General features: G+C 44.8%; 1 protein-coding gene across 6 annotated transcripts in view; it reads right to left on the bottom strand.

The window, feature by feature from the left end:
* Positions 1-16447, bottom strand: part of kif13ba (kinesin family member 13Ba) — a 51314-nt gene that overhangs the window by 11352 nt on the left and 23515 nt on the right. For all 6 annotated transcript variants that reach the window (XM_035628846.2, XM_035628844.2, XM_035628845.2 and 3 more), the window contains 26 exons: positions 15972-15984; positions 15436-15496; positions 15224-15316; positions 14221-14401; positions 13231-13318; positions 12638-12772; positions 6454-6566; positions 5854-5965; positions 5510-5722; positions 5311-5421; positions 5049-5183; positions 4488-4618; positions 4239-4325; positions 3725-3915; positions 3354-3633; positions 3094-3256; positions 2834-2989; positions 2503-2652; positions 1878-2003; positions 1547-1720; positions 1252-1409; positions 1032-1164; positions 788-943; positions 571-670; positions 224-350; positions 37-92 (listed from right to left, as the gene is read on the bottom strand). In XM_035628846.2, coding sequence (XP_035484739.1) covers positions 37-92; positions 224-350; positions 571-670; positions 788-943; positions 1032-1164; positions 1252-1409; positions 1547-1720; positions 1878-2003; positions 2503-2652; positions 2834-2989; positions 3094-3256; positions 3354-3633; positions 3725-3915; positions 4239-4325; positions 4488-4618; positions 5049-5183; positions 5311-5421; positions 5510-5722; positions 5854-5965; positions 6454-6566; positions 12638-12772; positions 13231-13318; positions 14221-14401; positions 15224-15316; positions 15436-15496; positions 15972-15984 — 3443 coding nt within the window. The remainder of the gene's footprint in view (positions 1-36; positions 93-223; positions 351-570; positions 671-787; positions 944-1031; positions 1165-1251; positions 1410-1546; positions 1721-1877; positions 2004-2502; positions 2653-2833; positions 2990-3093; positions 3257-3353; positions 3634-3724; positions 3916-4238; positions 4326-4487; positions 4619-5048; positions 5184-5310; positions 5422-5509; positions 5723-5853; positions 5966-6453; positions 6567-12637; positions 12773-13230; positions 13319-14220; positions 14402-15223; positions 15317-15435; positions 15497-15971; positions 15985-16447) is intronic.

The following is a 16447-nucleotide window of genomic DNA, read 5'->3' as shown; positions in this document are numbered from 1 at the left end:
AGGAATCTGTTTTTTGCACCCAAAAAAGGGACATACGTTTGAGGTTCAGGAAGAGGACGGGAATATGAGTCTCCATGCCGGGCAGAGGAACCCTGTGAACACAGATGCATCACAGGTTAGTGATCAACATGTGTGTTTGTCTGTACCTTTGTGCCTCTCTCACAAGGAAACATTCAACAAATCAAACCAGGGACACAAACACATCCTGCCGTGTGTGTTGTACCATTCAGCTGGCGCTCCAGGAATGCCGCTGCCAGCAGAGGGCACCATGACGGCGTTCCTCTCCTCTGTCAGAGTCAAGCGCCACTCCAGCAGCTGAGCCTCCCTCTCTATGTCGTCCTCTGTCTTTTCTGTGCACATGACGACATTCAAACATTTAATACACTAAAAAAGATCAATATTGAACTGGCCTAATTCTGAAGACGCCTGCGAGCTATAGACCACTATGACCCTGAGAATTACAGAGACAAAGGCCTTGTTGTAGGTTTCTGATTGAGTAAAAGGAATTGAACGTATGTGTGTGTGTGTGTGGAAGAACAGGACATGTATACTGTGTGTTTTCTGTGTTACCTGATTTGCTGACGAGGCTCTGCAGGTGTTGGTCGAGGTATTCCTGTCTCTTGGTGAGAGCGGCCAGCCACTGCCGCCGCAAGCGTTCCAGATCTCGTTCCTGTCCAACACACCGGTCAGTTAATCATCTTTGGCTTCATCTCAGCTGTAAGTCAATTCAAGGCTTACTGAAGGAGGAAAAACTGACAGTAGACAGGTTTGTATTCAACTGGTCTACCTGATAACTGTCCATCTCGTCTCCTTCCTGGTTCACTGCAGTGTTCCTGATCTCCACGCACCCGACCGACACGGCCAGCACTATCTCTGCTATCAGAGGCATGGTGCCCGAGTCCTGAACTGAACGCACGTCCAGCTGGATCCGCCTCGACTGACCCTGGAGATAAGCAGGGAGAGAACGAAGGATTGTAAATGTTTAGAATATTTAAGAAGTCAGCTTTTCTGGTTGAGGTTTGCTCGTATACCTGCCGCAGCTGGAAGATTCCCCCGGTCCGTACATCTCGAGCAGGAACCACCTCCACCGGGACAAAGTCTCCGTTCTCGTTAATCTCCAGGATTTGAATCCACAGCTCCAGACGACGTGTAACCTCACTCCATCTGCAAATGCAAACATTATTAATACACCTGGGAAACAACAGAGCATTGTTGTTTTTTTTCCATCAGTTGCCGGTCTCGAGTGTCTACCTGTCTCGCAGTGAGCGCGTCTTGGCCTGGATGATGCTGAGGTCCCACAGCGCGGGGTTCCTGCCTGCGTCTGCCTGCCTGTGTCCATAAACCTCGATGGCGACTGCCCCTTCTGTGAGGTACTCGATGAAATCCTCGGTCACCGACACGGCCAGTTCCTACAGCACCCAGAGAGACCAGTGTCATACTGACAACCTATATGTGACCACTCCCCCCTCCACTGTTTCACACAGAACAACCCACACATGATCCGTGCAAGCTATTAGATGGATAATAAGACAAATAAGCCCCCCACCTGGCAGCTGTCAAACACCACCATGCAGTGTGGGTCCTTAGTGCTGGGTGAAGAGGACGACGGGTCGACTTCAGGCGCCACAATGACTGGCTCAGGCTGGTCCCAGAAGGAATACTGACAGAAGACGAAGTTGGAGAGATACTGGGGAAGACCAGTGGCCTGCAGGATCTTAATCTGCAGGAGGATAGACGGGGGCAAAGGTCATTTAAACATCATTTATATTGAAAATAAAATGTGACAAAACACACTTAGTACTCCTTGAGGTATGAAACAAAGCTGCAGGAATGGATAGTGTGTAACACACTCCTCTCCGATGATCCATCCTACTTACCATGCATGCAAGTTTGCGATCCTGGATCTCAGTGTCTTGGTTGTTGTCCGCTTCATCTCCTCCAGCTATGTTTTCCTCTAAGCCGCCCCCGACCCTCACCACCTCCACGTGGAGACGCCCTGCGACCTGGTCACAGGGGAAACACAGAAAACAGGTGAGGCCTGGAGGATGCCAGCTTGTGAACAGTAGACTTAACCATTTACTCACCCAATTGGAATTATGCATTATCATTCTAGGAACAACATTATGCTATAAAAGTGACTTTTGTCTGTGACATCTTTCCCTCTATTTGGTGCCGATTATGATCCATTGACTTAATCATCCTCGGCTGATCTGCAAGTCACTCCATTGTCACAGAGATCACTAAAGTGGAACTAATATCTCACTGGACGCTTCTTGGTGGGTTTTTGAAACCACAGACAAACTTGATTACATCTGGCTAATCTAATGATAAGTTTGAATTGATTTACACCCGTTCAGAATAAAGGAGGGAGGAAGGTCAGAATAAAAGGAGGGAAAAACAAAAAAAAGGAGCATAAGATATTAAGGGTATTATAGGATATACTGTATGAATGCAATTCTTTAGGTTTTCAACCTTCAGCGTCACCCATATGTGACTCCCTACCTCTCCCTTCTGGTTGATGATGGGAACAGCGTACTGCAGCTTGACGTCGTAGAAGAGACAGGACAGGAAAACGTTGGCGACGCCAATCAGACTGTGGTTCTCCTGCTCGTCAAAAAAGGGATCAGCCCTACGGAAATATGAGCGCATCACCTGGGGGGAAAGGAGAATATTTTTACTATGATGTTTTAATCACAAATCGGCATCATAATAATTACATAATTAATAGTCACATATGGTATTTGTGCACTCCTTACTTACTGATGGTGCGGTCATAGTGACCAGGCAGAGTTATTATAAGACTTGACATGGTTAGGTCATCAAGCTGACTCACTGGGTTGTCATGGTGATGGAGGTGGTAGTCCTGCCACTCCTGGTAAAGCTCTCTCATGTCCACCAGACGGTTCTCCATCTTCTCCAGGCTCCAGATCTGTTTCCCTCGACAACGACGTCGGACCTGAATCGCTGGTTCACTGAGCACAGCATCCCTCTACACACACACAAACAAACACGGATATAATTACGTTATGGACTAAGAACAAATCAGAAGACAGGAAACCAGCGCACGGGTGTGTTCGTGTTTGTGTACGAGACCTTGCGGTTTGCGTTGAGGTTGTCCGATGGGATCTGCAGAGTGACTCTGTACTCGGTGTGACGCTCCTGCTCATCGGAGATGAAGCAGGCTTCTTGCACCATGAGGTTTGCCCTCACGATCTGCTCCCTCAACCTCCTCAGACTCCTCACCAGCACCGCCTCCCTACAGGAGGCGTCGGGAAAGAAGAGGATGTTAAATTTGCCTCGGCTTATCAAAACTACTAGCACTCGCACAACTACACTCTCACAGACACGCTCACCTGTCCTCGCTCCACTGCCTCAGTCTGCTCTGGGCGCTGGTGGAATGGCTCATCCCTCCCATGCTGAGTCGCTCCAGGCTGCGGTAGTGAGACTGCTGCCCCGGACCTTGCTGGCCAGACGCCGGAGCTCCGGATTGGCCCGTGGACAAACGGTCCGGGTTAAGCTTCTTTCGGAGCTGCTGGAGTTCCTGCTCGTACATCTGCCTCTGTCGCTCCAGGGCGGAGCGCTTCTCCTCTTCATGTTGCCTCTCCAGAGACTGGAGGACTGCCTGCATGGGGTCTGATGGACACGAAAGAAAAAAAGTTTTAAAAAACCCAGACGTTCTGTCTTTGCAGCACGTAGATATACAATGTTCCAAACATCTCCTTACCATTATTGCCCAGGGCTTTCATCATGACCTCTGTCTGGGCGAACTCGTAGGAGAAGCTGACCTCACTAGACACTTCGCTGGACGTGTCACCATCTGCATCCAGTTGCTCACTGCTGCCGCTGTTCTTCATGACACCGCCCTCGCCCTCCTCGTCCTCTGCTCCGCGGCAACGCCGCTTAGGCAGGTTGATCCTGCAAGTAGGATGCCCGGTTTAACACCTCTGATCGTTGGTGTCATTTGGTTCATTTGCTTAAAACCTAATTGTCAAAGTATTCTAATCATCTTTGATTTCTGTGATATGATGGAAATTCGAGATACATAGGAGCTAGGTGTGTCTTATAAAACTAACATAATCAGAGTAAAAAAATATGCTGTATATAAAATAATGCTCGTGACTTATCTAAAATGACTAAATGACTAAAAGAGTGAATTATATTCTACGATATAAAAAACCATCAGAGTATTCAAATTTCCAAACATCATACAAACATTTAGGGTTTGTTTTTAAAATTACCTGAAGAAGTGATTGTTTCCCCAGAAGATTCGGTCGCCATGGTGAAGCTGCAGTGCGCTGGTTACTGGAGAACCATTAACACATGTCCTGTAAAACAATTTTTTTAAAAAGCAGTGGCATTAGGATTTATGCTTAAAATCTGATATTTCTGTTGGTAAAAGAATTCTTGATCCTTGCAGTGTTGGTCAGTTGCTCTCCCAACAAACCAAAAGACTCTCTTGCAATTTCTTCCTCTGTTATATAACATACCGAGCGTTGCGATAGGGCGTGAGGATGACACCAGTGTCCGCCATAATGTCGATGACACAGTGTTCTGCCTGGATACCCATCCCACACAACTGGATGTCCTGAGAGTCGGCCGAGCCCACCTTTGTGTGTTCCTGAGACACAAGAGTATAAAATATCACAAGATCTTTTCCACTGAGAATTAAGACAAATAAATAAACGTGACCAAATCAAGCTAAGTGGAGGAAAACCTACAAAAAATTTGTAATTACTTTATCTGTTCTGATCGAGCCCATCCCCTGATTTTTTCTTGAAAGGCTGTTTTATGCTTTCAAATTGTAGTATAATTAATCTAATTCTCCTCTTCCACTCTAAACATTGTTATCCACAAGCAGCCACTGTCAGTCAGGTGACAACCACCCCATTAGTCATTAAAATGAAACATCACTTTGTATGATCCAAACAGCCCGTTTGTAAAGACTTTTTGTTGCGACTGAGATGTGTAAATCTTTGGCTGTGTTGGTTGGTATTGTGTGTAAATAAAAGAAAAAAAAGAGAGGGCATGATGACCGGGTGTGTATGTACCTTCAGGTAGTACACCAACAGTTCATTCAGAGCAGGATCAGCGTTGAGGTTGACGAGAAAACTTTTATCATCACCGACTTTAATCCCTGAGGACTGGAGAGAAATACCCAGACTCTCCAACTGCTTCTGACGCTCCTGAAACACACACAAAAGGACAAACATCAAATTTACACAGGGTAATAATCCCATATCAACCCAATGAGGAAAAATATCTGTAGAAAACTTTAATTCTAAGATTTGGTTGCCTTTTTGTGAGTCATACCTGTGCAATCTCCTCGGTTATGCGAAGCTTCTCCTCCCAGGTGGTGGTCATCTCTTGTATCAACTTCTCGGACTCTTGCAGACGCTCCTTCAGCTCCGGAGCCTTTAAAGACTGGAGAAAGAAAACAGCGGATGAGAGCAGGGGAAAGCAGAGGGTTTTTTTTCACATGCTGATTTCAAAGATTTCAAAGACGACTCACCTCTGCCTGGGTCAGCTGTACTCGCAGTTTCTCCACCTCCTCTCGGAGCTCCCTAATGATGCGAGCGTTGGGGTCTTCATTGACGACAGCGTGGTTGACTATGCTCTTAGCTCGGTCGGCGTAACGCAGCGTCGACAGCGTCTCCTCGTAGTTGTCTGCCGCTGGACTCACTGTTGCGACCATCGCCGTGCGACTGTTGCCACCCAGACAGTCCTGGAGACGGGCAGAGAGAGAAGCAGGGAGAAAAGGGGGACGAAATTATTTTTACAAGAAAATGAAGAGAAGGCACAAGAGAATGACTTTCCTGCATCTGTGACAGACATGTACGTTTATCGCGTGCGTACCTTCAGCAGCCATGTCAGAACAGAGTCTCTGTAAGGGACAAACTTGTTCTTGTTCTTGGCCGTTCCCTGCTCAGCCAGCGCCGAGATCACCAGGCCCAGTGTCGTCAGCGACCTGACAAACACACACATGCAGACAAAAACACTGAGGACAAGTGCTTTCCATTTTACTTAATGGACCTGGCGTCACCCGGTCCCTGCTTTAGCATGAGCACCTGTGTTTGTGTGTCTGGATGCTTTAACATCAAGCTTGTTTCAGCTGTTCAAAGTGGAAAAAAAGTTTCTGCAGGGAGATTAAATCCAAATAAATGGCACAAAATTCACAACAATTGATCTAAAATTGTGATGTTCAGTGCAGATTACGAAAAAACTACCAGGGTCAAACATCAGCATACAATTTGGGGTTCAGGTCGAACACATTGATACACTGCCAGAAGACCCACCAAAGGCCATTTAGGGTTAGGTGTCTTGACGCACATTCACAAACTCCCGATAGTCTGTGGCTCAGAAGGTACAGTCGTTCGTTCGCTAACCTTTGGAGCCACAGACGATCGTGAGTTTGTGAATGTGCGTTTCACTTTTCTTTCATTTTTTGATGCGTACTTGTTGATGTTGCTTCCCTCCTTCAGTCGCTCTCCCGCTGCTCCGGTCTTTGCTGCTCTCTCACTTCCAGCCAAGTCCACAAGGCTCAACCGACTCACCTTTTCCCCACTCGTCTGAAGAAAGAGAAACAAAAAACAGACTAAGTCACATTGCTATCTCATTTTATACAGAGGGTGGTTAAACTGAAACTTGCTTATATTTTTACCTAAAATTTTGCTGGGTATTTTATTTTTTACTCTGCCCCTATTGTTTCACGGAAAACTTTGTCTCCTAGGTCTTGCAGATGATTGTTTAATTTTTTCTGTCTATTTATTCACTCTGGTGGGAAGTACTTCACACAAGTTAAACGTTGCTCAGACTTTGTCCCTTTTTTCTGGCAATATTAAACATTAAGTAATATTGTCCATAAGAAATTAACCAACAAACTTGAAGCTGACATATGTTACTCAGAGCAATAACGACAGCCATAAATGCCACATTGATCAGTTCTGTTTGTTTTGTAGCAACGGCATTGTGCAGTAACAGTTGGGTGGGTGGACAGAGGTGGGTGCAGCCTGATATGGGGATTTTTGTCCACAGCTTTTGTTCTCCTCCTGACTGTCTTCTTCCAGTTGACAGATAATTGTGATTCAGGGTAGAAAGAGCAGAGCAATGTCCAGCCTGGTCTTAGGACAAACAAATGTCCTCATGCCACACTGTAAGACATTATGCAGATCTGGGTGTGCTGACATTCCCAAGAGCAGCATCATGCATCCACATGAGGTCTGACAAATCTCTGATGGGACATGATTCACTAAAGAGGCTCCACATCAAGACAATCACCTGCTGGCTTTTCAACAGTCTGCATCTGAGCACTGCCCTGATTTGTGAGCATCGGAGCAAACTGACAACCCAGAGATAAATAACCAGGCATTCAGTTTTTTTCCATCAGAATGCTCCCCTCGTCAATTTGCCCTTGAGAGTCTTCTGGGCTGGATGCTTTGGTCCATTCTTGCTCAGTAGACATTGTCAATGTCTTTCACATAACAGCGACCACGTGACTCCACAACGCGCCGTCGGGCTTTGGTTTCCCGTCTTTCAGTCTAATGTCAACAGTTTCTCTCTGAGATCTGTTGAGTACATGGATATCACATTCCCATCTGTACCCGGGCAGATCCACGCCAGACCAAGGGTGACGAGCCAGTAGCTGACAAGGCAGAATGTAACACCTGATCCTCACCTGCAGCCAAAGCAGAACTCCAGCGGCCTATGCAGGCCTCTTTGTGTCTACAGAAAACCTGTTCCGCCACGGTAGTTCTTTAACTGCTACACTACGAAAAATCAACCATGTCAAGGGGTTTTGTATTCTCATGAAACAAGTATTTTAGCAAGAATAACCTCCCTGTGACCTCTGAAACTAAACCTCCATACACTTGTTTACTTATGGTATATAAATTAAAGTTGATAAAAAAAGATGTCTCATGAGTACTGAATGTAAAATGGAAACGTCCAAGGCTCCGTGGAACCAAAGGAACTAGGAAATAGAGGGGCCTTTTGAGGAGGTGACTTGATATCCGAATCGTTAGGGTGCAGACCACATATGCACGAATGCTGTGACTAGCAGGTCTCTGCTTCGACTCCCCGTATCTATTTTTAAAAAATAATAAAAAAATATGCATAATAAGTCCCATTTGTATTATCAGTATGTATGTATTATCAGCTCATTTGCATGCTCTCTTTCTCAGAATCGTCTTCTAAAACAACAAAGAAACCTGTTTTTAAAATTAATAAAAAAACAATGTCTCTGTCTCCAGGGGTGTATTCCAGTAAGCAGGTTTAAAAAACTCTGAACTTAAACTTGAACTCTGACTTGATCTTCTCTGAGATGGGAAACTCAAAGATTTCGGTTCGACGTTACGCGTGTGCCCGCTGACTATAAAAAGCCATCATCAACCGTGCTCCGATACTACGAGTCACCATGGCGGAGAAAATAAGGTCCTCCTGCGTCACGCTGTTACAGTTGGAGATACTACTTTGTGTTTGTGGAGACAATAAGCGCATTCTGAGAAAGCGGAGCATCACAGCTGCAGCTGATAAGAAGACAGATGGGAGACAGTTACTGCCTGAGTCAACACATAAGACTGAATAAAATGATCTATTGATTTAAAACATTGTGATCATTTCTCCAACAATTTCTTTTATTATGATGATGGTGTAAATGTTAGTGACACTGTCCGGTGAGCAACAATTGGAAATCTGTCTTTAAAAAAAATTGATGTTTTAAATCTCACAACACATTCATATCGCAGGTAAAACGAAGCCGGGACCTGAACGCCGAAAAGGCCCAGTCATGAGACCAACTGATACAGATCAGCCTGTGGACAGTGCAACTTCAATTCTCAGAGAGTAAAGCAAATTACTAAAAAAACAAGAGATGCTTATCGGTAACTCTGTGCAAATAAGATCAAAAGACACACAAAACTGTTTTTATTGTTGAGTTTTAAAGGCACTAAATACAGTAGGAAGCTGGAAACTAAAGCTGAGCTCAGACAACAGGAGTTTTTAAAATCCGGACCGACTTTCAATCAGGTGCATCACGTAATAGAGGAGATTCTTTGCAGGTATTCTCTAATCGCAAACATGCACACAACACAATATTTGAAAATAATGGCACATCGAACACTACAGGATATTATTATGATCATCGCTCCCACCGCCTCGCGTCACCTCTCTGACATGATCTCATGAGGAAGAAGGTGCAAACAAAACAAACAAGATGGAGACTGGCGTAGTGGGACCTTTTGCGCTAATAATGCTTTGCATTGATAAAAAAATTAAAGCAAAAGCAATGAGTCCGGGTGAGAAAATAGTTGAGGGGACGCATGTGGACAAGCCTTTCCTCCAGCGCAGCTGTCCACCGCACTCGTTCAGCAGCCTGTTTGGCGGTCGCCGTTTCAACAGATGAAATTATGTCGAGCAGCTGACAGTGTTGCTCGCAACGTAGCTTGGCAACACTGCCGGCTGCTCGACTCTCTCACATCGGTTCTGCTCGGAAGATACTTTTTAGATCCAACACGGTTGAATATTATTGGAGCGGCCTCATGGATTCTGCGGGCAGGTCGGGAGGTTTGAGAATGGCTCTGTAAACCCCTCATACTAGCAGCTAATCAGACCAAGGTTGCAGACCAGATTCCTCCTTTGATTCTCAGGGGGCTCAATCGAGGTTTGTAGTCTGATCCCAGTTTAACCTGGTTGTGTCACACCTGGAGTGAAACATCAGTAAGCCAACCCTATACTTTCAATCACCGAAACGTGAAGCCGCGATCCCTGGTATGGGAGTCCGACGCACCAACCACTAGGCCAAAACCTCGGAGTTGCAGCGCCACCCGCTTACACGTCTCTTAAGGTGTCGCCGATGATGTTTACAAAACTGCACTCGCAGTGTCAGGGCTGGGCCGGATTTTGAACTCCTTCTTATTTACTCCTCATCATAGCTGGCAGGTGAAAAATGCCAGCCCCCGTGGCATCGTGTCACCTCATAAAGGATTCTGTAACCAGGAGAGTAGACACCCAGGTCAGTAACCTGATCAGAAGGAAGGACATGCAGCTTGTCAGCCTTGGCAGCTTTTAGGGCGCCAGCACAGAACAAGTGTCACGGCATCATCACATCACCACACATATGGTCAAATATTTAGTGGATGTCATTGTGGATTTAAAAAAAACCATTTTGTGATACAATAAATATCGGGACCAAAGCCCGAGTGGGGTTAGCGAGGCAGGGATCTAAACAGCAAAGAACTGAGGGTTCGGCGGTAAATAGGGCCAAAATGCAAACAGACTGAACTTTGAGTGTCTGAGCAGAGCATGCTCCTGAAAGAAAATCCCATGATGAGCTGTTGAGCTTCAGAATGAGTCATCCACTCTTGAGTGACTCTGATACTGTGATAGGTGGCTTCTTTTTTTAACTGGTCTCTTCATCACAGGTCCCGATACAACAGACGGTGTAGATGATGAGCTTTGATGAAATGATCTACAGTGTTTCTCTAAAGCTCAGGATGATCACAAGTGTTCTGGTTCTGTTAACTGGGGTATGAGAACTCAGATTTTAGCTGGGGCAGGGTGTTTACATGGCGTTTGAGAAACGGGGTATTGCCTCAACCCGAATATAATTGGGTTTTTTAAACTGCATGTAAACGCACTGACGTATTTACATTCGTTGCCATGTGTTGCCGTTATCATCACTCGTGTTATTTATGAAAGAAAACACTCTTGTGGTCATGTTATTGATGATAACACCATTGCACCTATAGTTATCTCTCAGTTACTGTCATTAGAAAAAAACAGTATGATGCTTACATACAACAGTTATACAACAGTTCCTGGTCCCTCCTCTGTATATATGGTTGTTTACATACACACTGCATGTATTTAGCAAACACTCTGGGGATTAGGTCCCAGATGGATGAGAGTGTAACTCCAGTTTCTCCTTGCCTTGAGGACATTGTTTCATTGTTTTCGCAGTTTACTTATCAACTATTGTTTTTAAATGTATTTTGCATGCTGAACACTTCTTGTTATTTTCCAATTGGCTTCCTCAGCACTTTGAAAATGGGTCAAACATCCCTCATGCAGTAGCTGCTGAGCGCCACCGAGCAACAGAATGTGCAGCATAAAAACTGTTCATCACTCTAAACAACCAGCAGAGCACATTAAATAGTAAACCTGAAAATCGGCCCTGAAAATCGTTCAACTTGTTTAGGATTGAGCCGGCCTCTGGTCTAGTGGGGGTTAAAGCTGGTCATAAACAAAGTTTTTCTTTTGAGAATGTAAGCTAATTTGAACATTTCAGTCCATTTTCATCCATTTAGAAAGTGGATCAAATGAAATGCAACAGAGGACAATGAAGAAAGGATTCACGCAATAACAGGACGTGTCAGCAAAGAGATTCTCTCACTGACTTCGGCATCTGAGTGCTCGCTGTTGTCTTGATGAATCCACTGACTGACCCACCAGCTTAGTGGCTGACTCTGGGATTTCCTTGGAAACAGAGCGGCCCATATCAGCTGACAAACTCACAGTCATGATTGTGAATTATTAACAGGATTCTCTGGTGGCACGATCGTCTGGGGGAAAAAAAGAGCGAGGAGCAGCAGCGGCGGCTAAGTGGGTCAGGGAGGCTGGAGAATGAATCATTTAGGTCTTTTCTTAGAGAGGCTGTACAGACAGCTGAGCTGACATCACCCGATGGCCACAGCGGCTGATGGATCAAAAACTTGCCAGTCGCTGTTTGCTCAGTCCAATCGCACAAATTGAGACGCACAGATGGATTCGGAGACAGCAGAAGACATGGGAGGGCTGGGGTTTAATATCTGATGACACAGAGTAAAAGACTTGTAACCTTAAGGTAATCAACAATGTCATGCATACTGCACATGTGCAGAGGTAGCCAGAGTTGAATTCATGTTTGATAACTAACTGGAAACAGGTAAGTAGTGGTAAGTATTAGTATAGTAAACGAGAACAACAATGCCCATTCTGGGCTCCAACCCCCATGCAGGGGGTTGGAGCACATACAATCCACCATGCAAAGCACATACAATCCACCATGCGGCCCAAATCTATGCAGCACCATGGTCTTCGCATCACCAACAACCGTGACAGCAGCGAACCACTCCCCCTGTGACTGTCCCAGACCTAACCCCTGTAGAGGGAGAAGGCTCCGCTCCCCGCGGAGGCCATGAAACAAGCAATTGTCTGGCGGACTTTTACAATTACAGATGATTGATGGGCAACAGTGAATCCACCACACAGCCACAACAGTCTCCTCTATTGCTGCTTTCAACACCAATCACGTCAACTGACATCAGCTCAGACTTTTTTTGTCTTCACTGCACCTACATCTTAAATATTATAGCTACTTGCAGTGTTTCCTCTTACCAAGACTGTAGTGGCCATAGTCTGATTCATCCCGTCAGAGATTTCTAACTTTAGGTTTCTCACCGTTGCTTCATTGTAAAGCTCTTGGTCTCATTGTCTCTCTTGCTCTCTTTCCCTCTCTCTCACAAACACATAATCATAGTATAGTTGGACTGGCCATCAGCAACACCGGTAGAAGTCCAGTGGGCCGTCAAAACATACATAGCCCCTCACTGGCAGCTTGAATCCAATTCATGGGCAAACACTGATTTGTGTCGTTGCATCTTACCCCAGATTTCAAGTCCTTGAGTGTGTGTGTGAGGATGATGTTGAAGACGGCATGCGAGCGACTGCTCTCCTCGTTCATGTTGGTGGCAGCGACAGTCCGAGACTTATTCCCCTCCGACATTAAAGACTCAATGTCCTGTCGGAACAACGGAAATCACACAATTGATTCATGTGTAATAATAGTCCCTCCCTTTTGATTCTACGTGAAGACTGGACTTTTTGGACTGCTGTGGCTGAGCACTTGGTGTGATGCTTATTTATATGATTGGCGGCCCTTTGAAGCTATAAATGGTGCCTCTGAATCTCCTGGAAAGTATCATGGAAACTACCAAATGTTATTAATTCTAATACACCTAGAATAAACCTCTTTCCAGTGTGATTGGTGCTTTTGGACTATTAAAAAGATGGGACAAGATCAAACAGAGAGGGAGTGCAAGTCAGACAATACACTAAAGTATGATTGTGATCAGCCAAAATGTTATGCAGTCAAGTCCAAGGTCCAGCAGATTTCAGTGGTATGAGTCGGCGAATCAATGAAACAGAAATAAAAGTGTGGCAAAAACTTAAAATCACTATTGAGATAAATATTTGTACCTTGTAGCAGGCCACAGCTAGTCGAGACAGGCCATCCACATAGGGGCCCAACACTTTATGCTCCCTCACCCTCAGAGTTTGTCGGCCCCTGGACAGAAAATAAAAACAGACAATGTCACTGTTGCTAAAACACTTTACCTGATGCAACAGCAGGAATGGCAACATCGCCTCAGACAGTTCAGGTGACCACCACAACTTTCTCCAGCTCATGCAGACTTCGTTTGACCTCACTTGGCTCTCTGACTCTGGGTCAAACTTTCTCCAGGCCCCAAGAACTTCATCATTCTCTGCCCCACAGCAAAGCCCATATGGCTGTCAGATGGTCTTCTCCTCTTTGGCCCGTTTAACCGAGGTGAAAGGTCACGCAGCGAGTGAAGGTTAAATGTCATGTCGTCTGGGGCAGCAGACACAGGCCTGTGCTCCTGATTTACTGCTGACCTGCTGGACATGAACTGGCCTCCGTCAGTGACTGCTGGGCAGAATGATAATCCTTTCATCCACGGACCACAGCAGCTGGAGTCCGCCTCCAACTTTCACTCTTCTAACAACTACCTGTGAGTTTAAAACTGAAAACAACTCCAGATATTGACTTTAACCTTTCACCTAAAAAATGTACTAAAAGACAGACCACATATAGACAACATATATCTAAGATTACTTGTCTGCCACATGGCCAAATTCAATTAAGGACAAAATGGTCCTAAGATGGCTGAAAGTCTACATTCCACAGTTATCTTTTTGGTGGAAGGATATTAATGTGAATCAGCTGCAACAAGTTGGATTTGCATAAACAGCATTACACAATTACAAAAACAGAATGTATATAAAAAGCATATCAAAACCTGAGACGTGTAGTTGGCTTGTGCAAGGAAAGGGAAGTATAAATGCAGCAGTGTAAGTGGTTGGTTTTTGAGCATTGGGATTTACCAGAGCTATTATGGCCTACAGGTCAACATGTGAAAGGAGTGGAAGCTGAGGTCGAGGTCGTACCCTTTGGGATCGAGCAGGTCCCGGACCTTCTCGTTGTAGATCTCCATGTAGGAAACCTCAACCGTGAAGCTCTCCTGCTCCCGCTGTTCCTTCTGGGTCCGGTCAAACAAAGCACTGCACAGGCGCGGAATCAGACCGGGCTGGTCGCCTGAACCCATCATTGTGTACGACTTCCCCGAACCTGAACACAACACAGACAGACACGCACATGCACGCACTTAGCAGTGATATAATGGTGGTACCTCAAAAATTTGGTATCTAATAGGAGTGAAAGTATATCATGACAGATTCAAGATAGCTATGCCACACCCTCAGAGTCTGTGAGAGACAACTTCTCCTGACACCCGACCACATTTATCAGCTCCAACTTGTTTATTGAAATTTTTGCAGGAGGAGGATTATATGCGAACAAAGAGTGAGGTGCAGATTATCACCTTTCCTAAACGGGACATGTTTCAGCACTCAGTCTTATGCCTTTCTGATGAAAAATATATATATAAATCTGCCTGTGCAACATTGAGTGTGGGTTTCAGCAACATTCGGCACATCTCTCAAGCCTCTGAAGTTCTGCTCTTGGTTGAAAACCACATCTGAGCTATGGTATGTCGTTCATGCCAGAGAGAGGAGAGGTGGACCAAACTTCCTGCCACAACACATCCCCACTGACACGCCTACTTCATCATAATACAAATCACTTAAGGGCACCTTGATATTAAATTGCTTGCTTTGAAATTGTTAATTCACTGTGTCCAGCTCCTGCAGTTGTGCAACTCTATTAATTACACTCAGTTGCCAATTTCTTCATGAAGGTTTAAATGCTGTGTTATGGGGCACTGATACAATCAGGGGAACAAAACAGAAACACTAGTCAATATAAGGCCAATAACTAAATCAACACCTAAAAAAACAGTCTGAACTTTATAGCCTATGGGAGAGTATCATTTGTCATAGGACTGCTGTATTAGACTACCACAGAACAGTGTTGTGCATCACAGTAGTTTACCAGTTTGTCCATAGGCAAAGATACAGGCATTGTAGCCCTGGAAGGCATTGTAGAGAAGACTCTCCCCAAGGCACTGGAACACCACCTCCTGACCTGGAGACGCACACGTGCACAAACACACACGGAGCATATCAGTCTGTGCCACTGTGTGCATGCTCAATTTAAAGCTTGGAATGACAATGACATGACAATAACTGTTAAATAAATCAAACCTGCGAATTTCTCCTTGTCTGTCTCGTCCATGGACCAGAAACAGTAATCGTAGGCAAAGACCTGGCAAAACACAGGTAAGACACAGAGAGGACGTCTATGGCTGGTTGTAGCGCAACAATGCTAACATTCAATAAAGGCTTTCAACAAATATGACTCGCTGTTTGCACACGTAAATGACGGATCATATTTTTTTTTAATAAAAAAAAGAAAAGAAAGAAATTAAAATGTAGATATTAAAATGTGTGAGAATTTCCAGAATTTCCAGAGAAATATCAATAGATAACGTAGCCAAGCACTAAGTATTCCCTTAGAGTATAAATGTAATATGTTTAACTAACAAGACGATTTTTGGCAAATGTATTTTAACCAATCATTGCTTTGTATCACTGCCTTTACAGTTGCGCACAGTCCATAAACAGTCAGAGAAATACAGCAGCGTTGTTGTTAAACTGTTTTCGTTGAGGTGACTCACAGCCATGGAATTAGCTCAGTGTTGAATATATCTGTGTGCGTGTGTGCGTGTGCGCGCCGTTACCTTGGACTGATTCCTGATGATGTCGGGAGGTTCAAGGTCCACAGGAGCATGTGGAAAGAGAGATAAATGACATTTAGTGCACATGTCAGAAAGGATGCAGTCGAGTCGACACTCTCAACGTTGGCTCACGTTATTCCAGGTAGAGTAAGGAAATCATTTATGTAACTGTATGCGTCTGTCAGTGGGTTGTTTTTTTCCCCCTAAAAAGTTCAAAATAAGTGAACAGAATCAGAAGAGGAGACGAAGTCAGAGCAACTGGCCTCAAGCTTTCCGTGTTTTTTTACTTTAGTAGGACATTTGATTGAATATCAACCTTGTGCTTGTGAAGCATGTTTTTATCTTTTGTTTGTCACATGTCGAAACCAACCACTCAGGGGATTTGGTAAGGGTCCGTGTCTGTGGATGTCTGGGTGGGAAGGCATCTTTAACAGCTTCGGGAGACAAAAAAAATCTCTGGAACTTGGTAAATTGTTGTG

This window comes from Scophthalmus maximus, chromosome 4, assembly GCF_022379125.1.
Source record: "Scophthalmus maximus strain ysfricsl-2021 chromosome 4, ASM2237912v1, whole genome shotgun sequence".
NCBI lineage: Eukaryota > Metazoa > Chordata > Actinopteri > Pleuronectiformes > Scophthalmidae > Scophthalmus > Scophthalmus maximus.
Note: the sequence above shows the minus strand (reverse complement) of the source record. Positions and strands in the feature narration are given on the sequence as shown.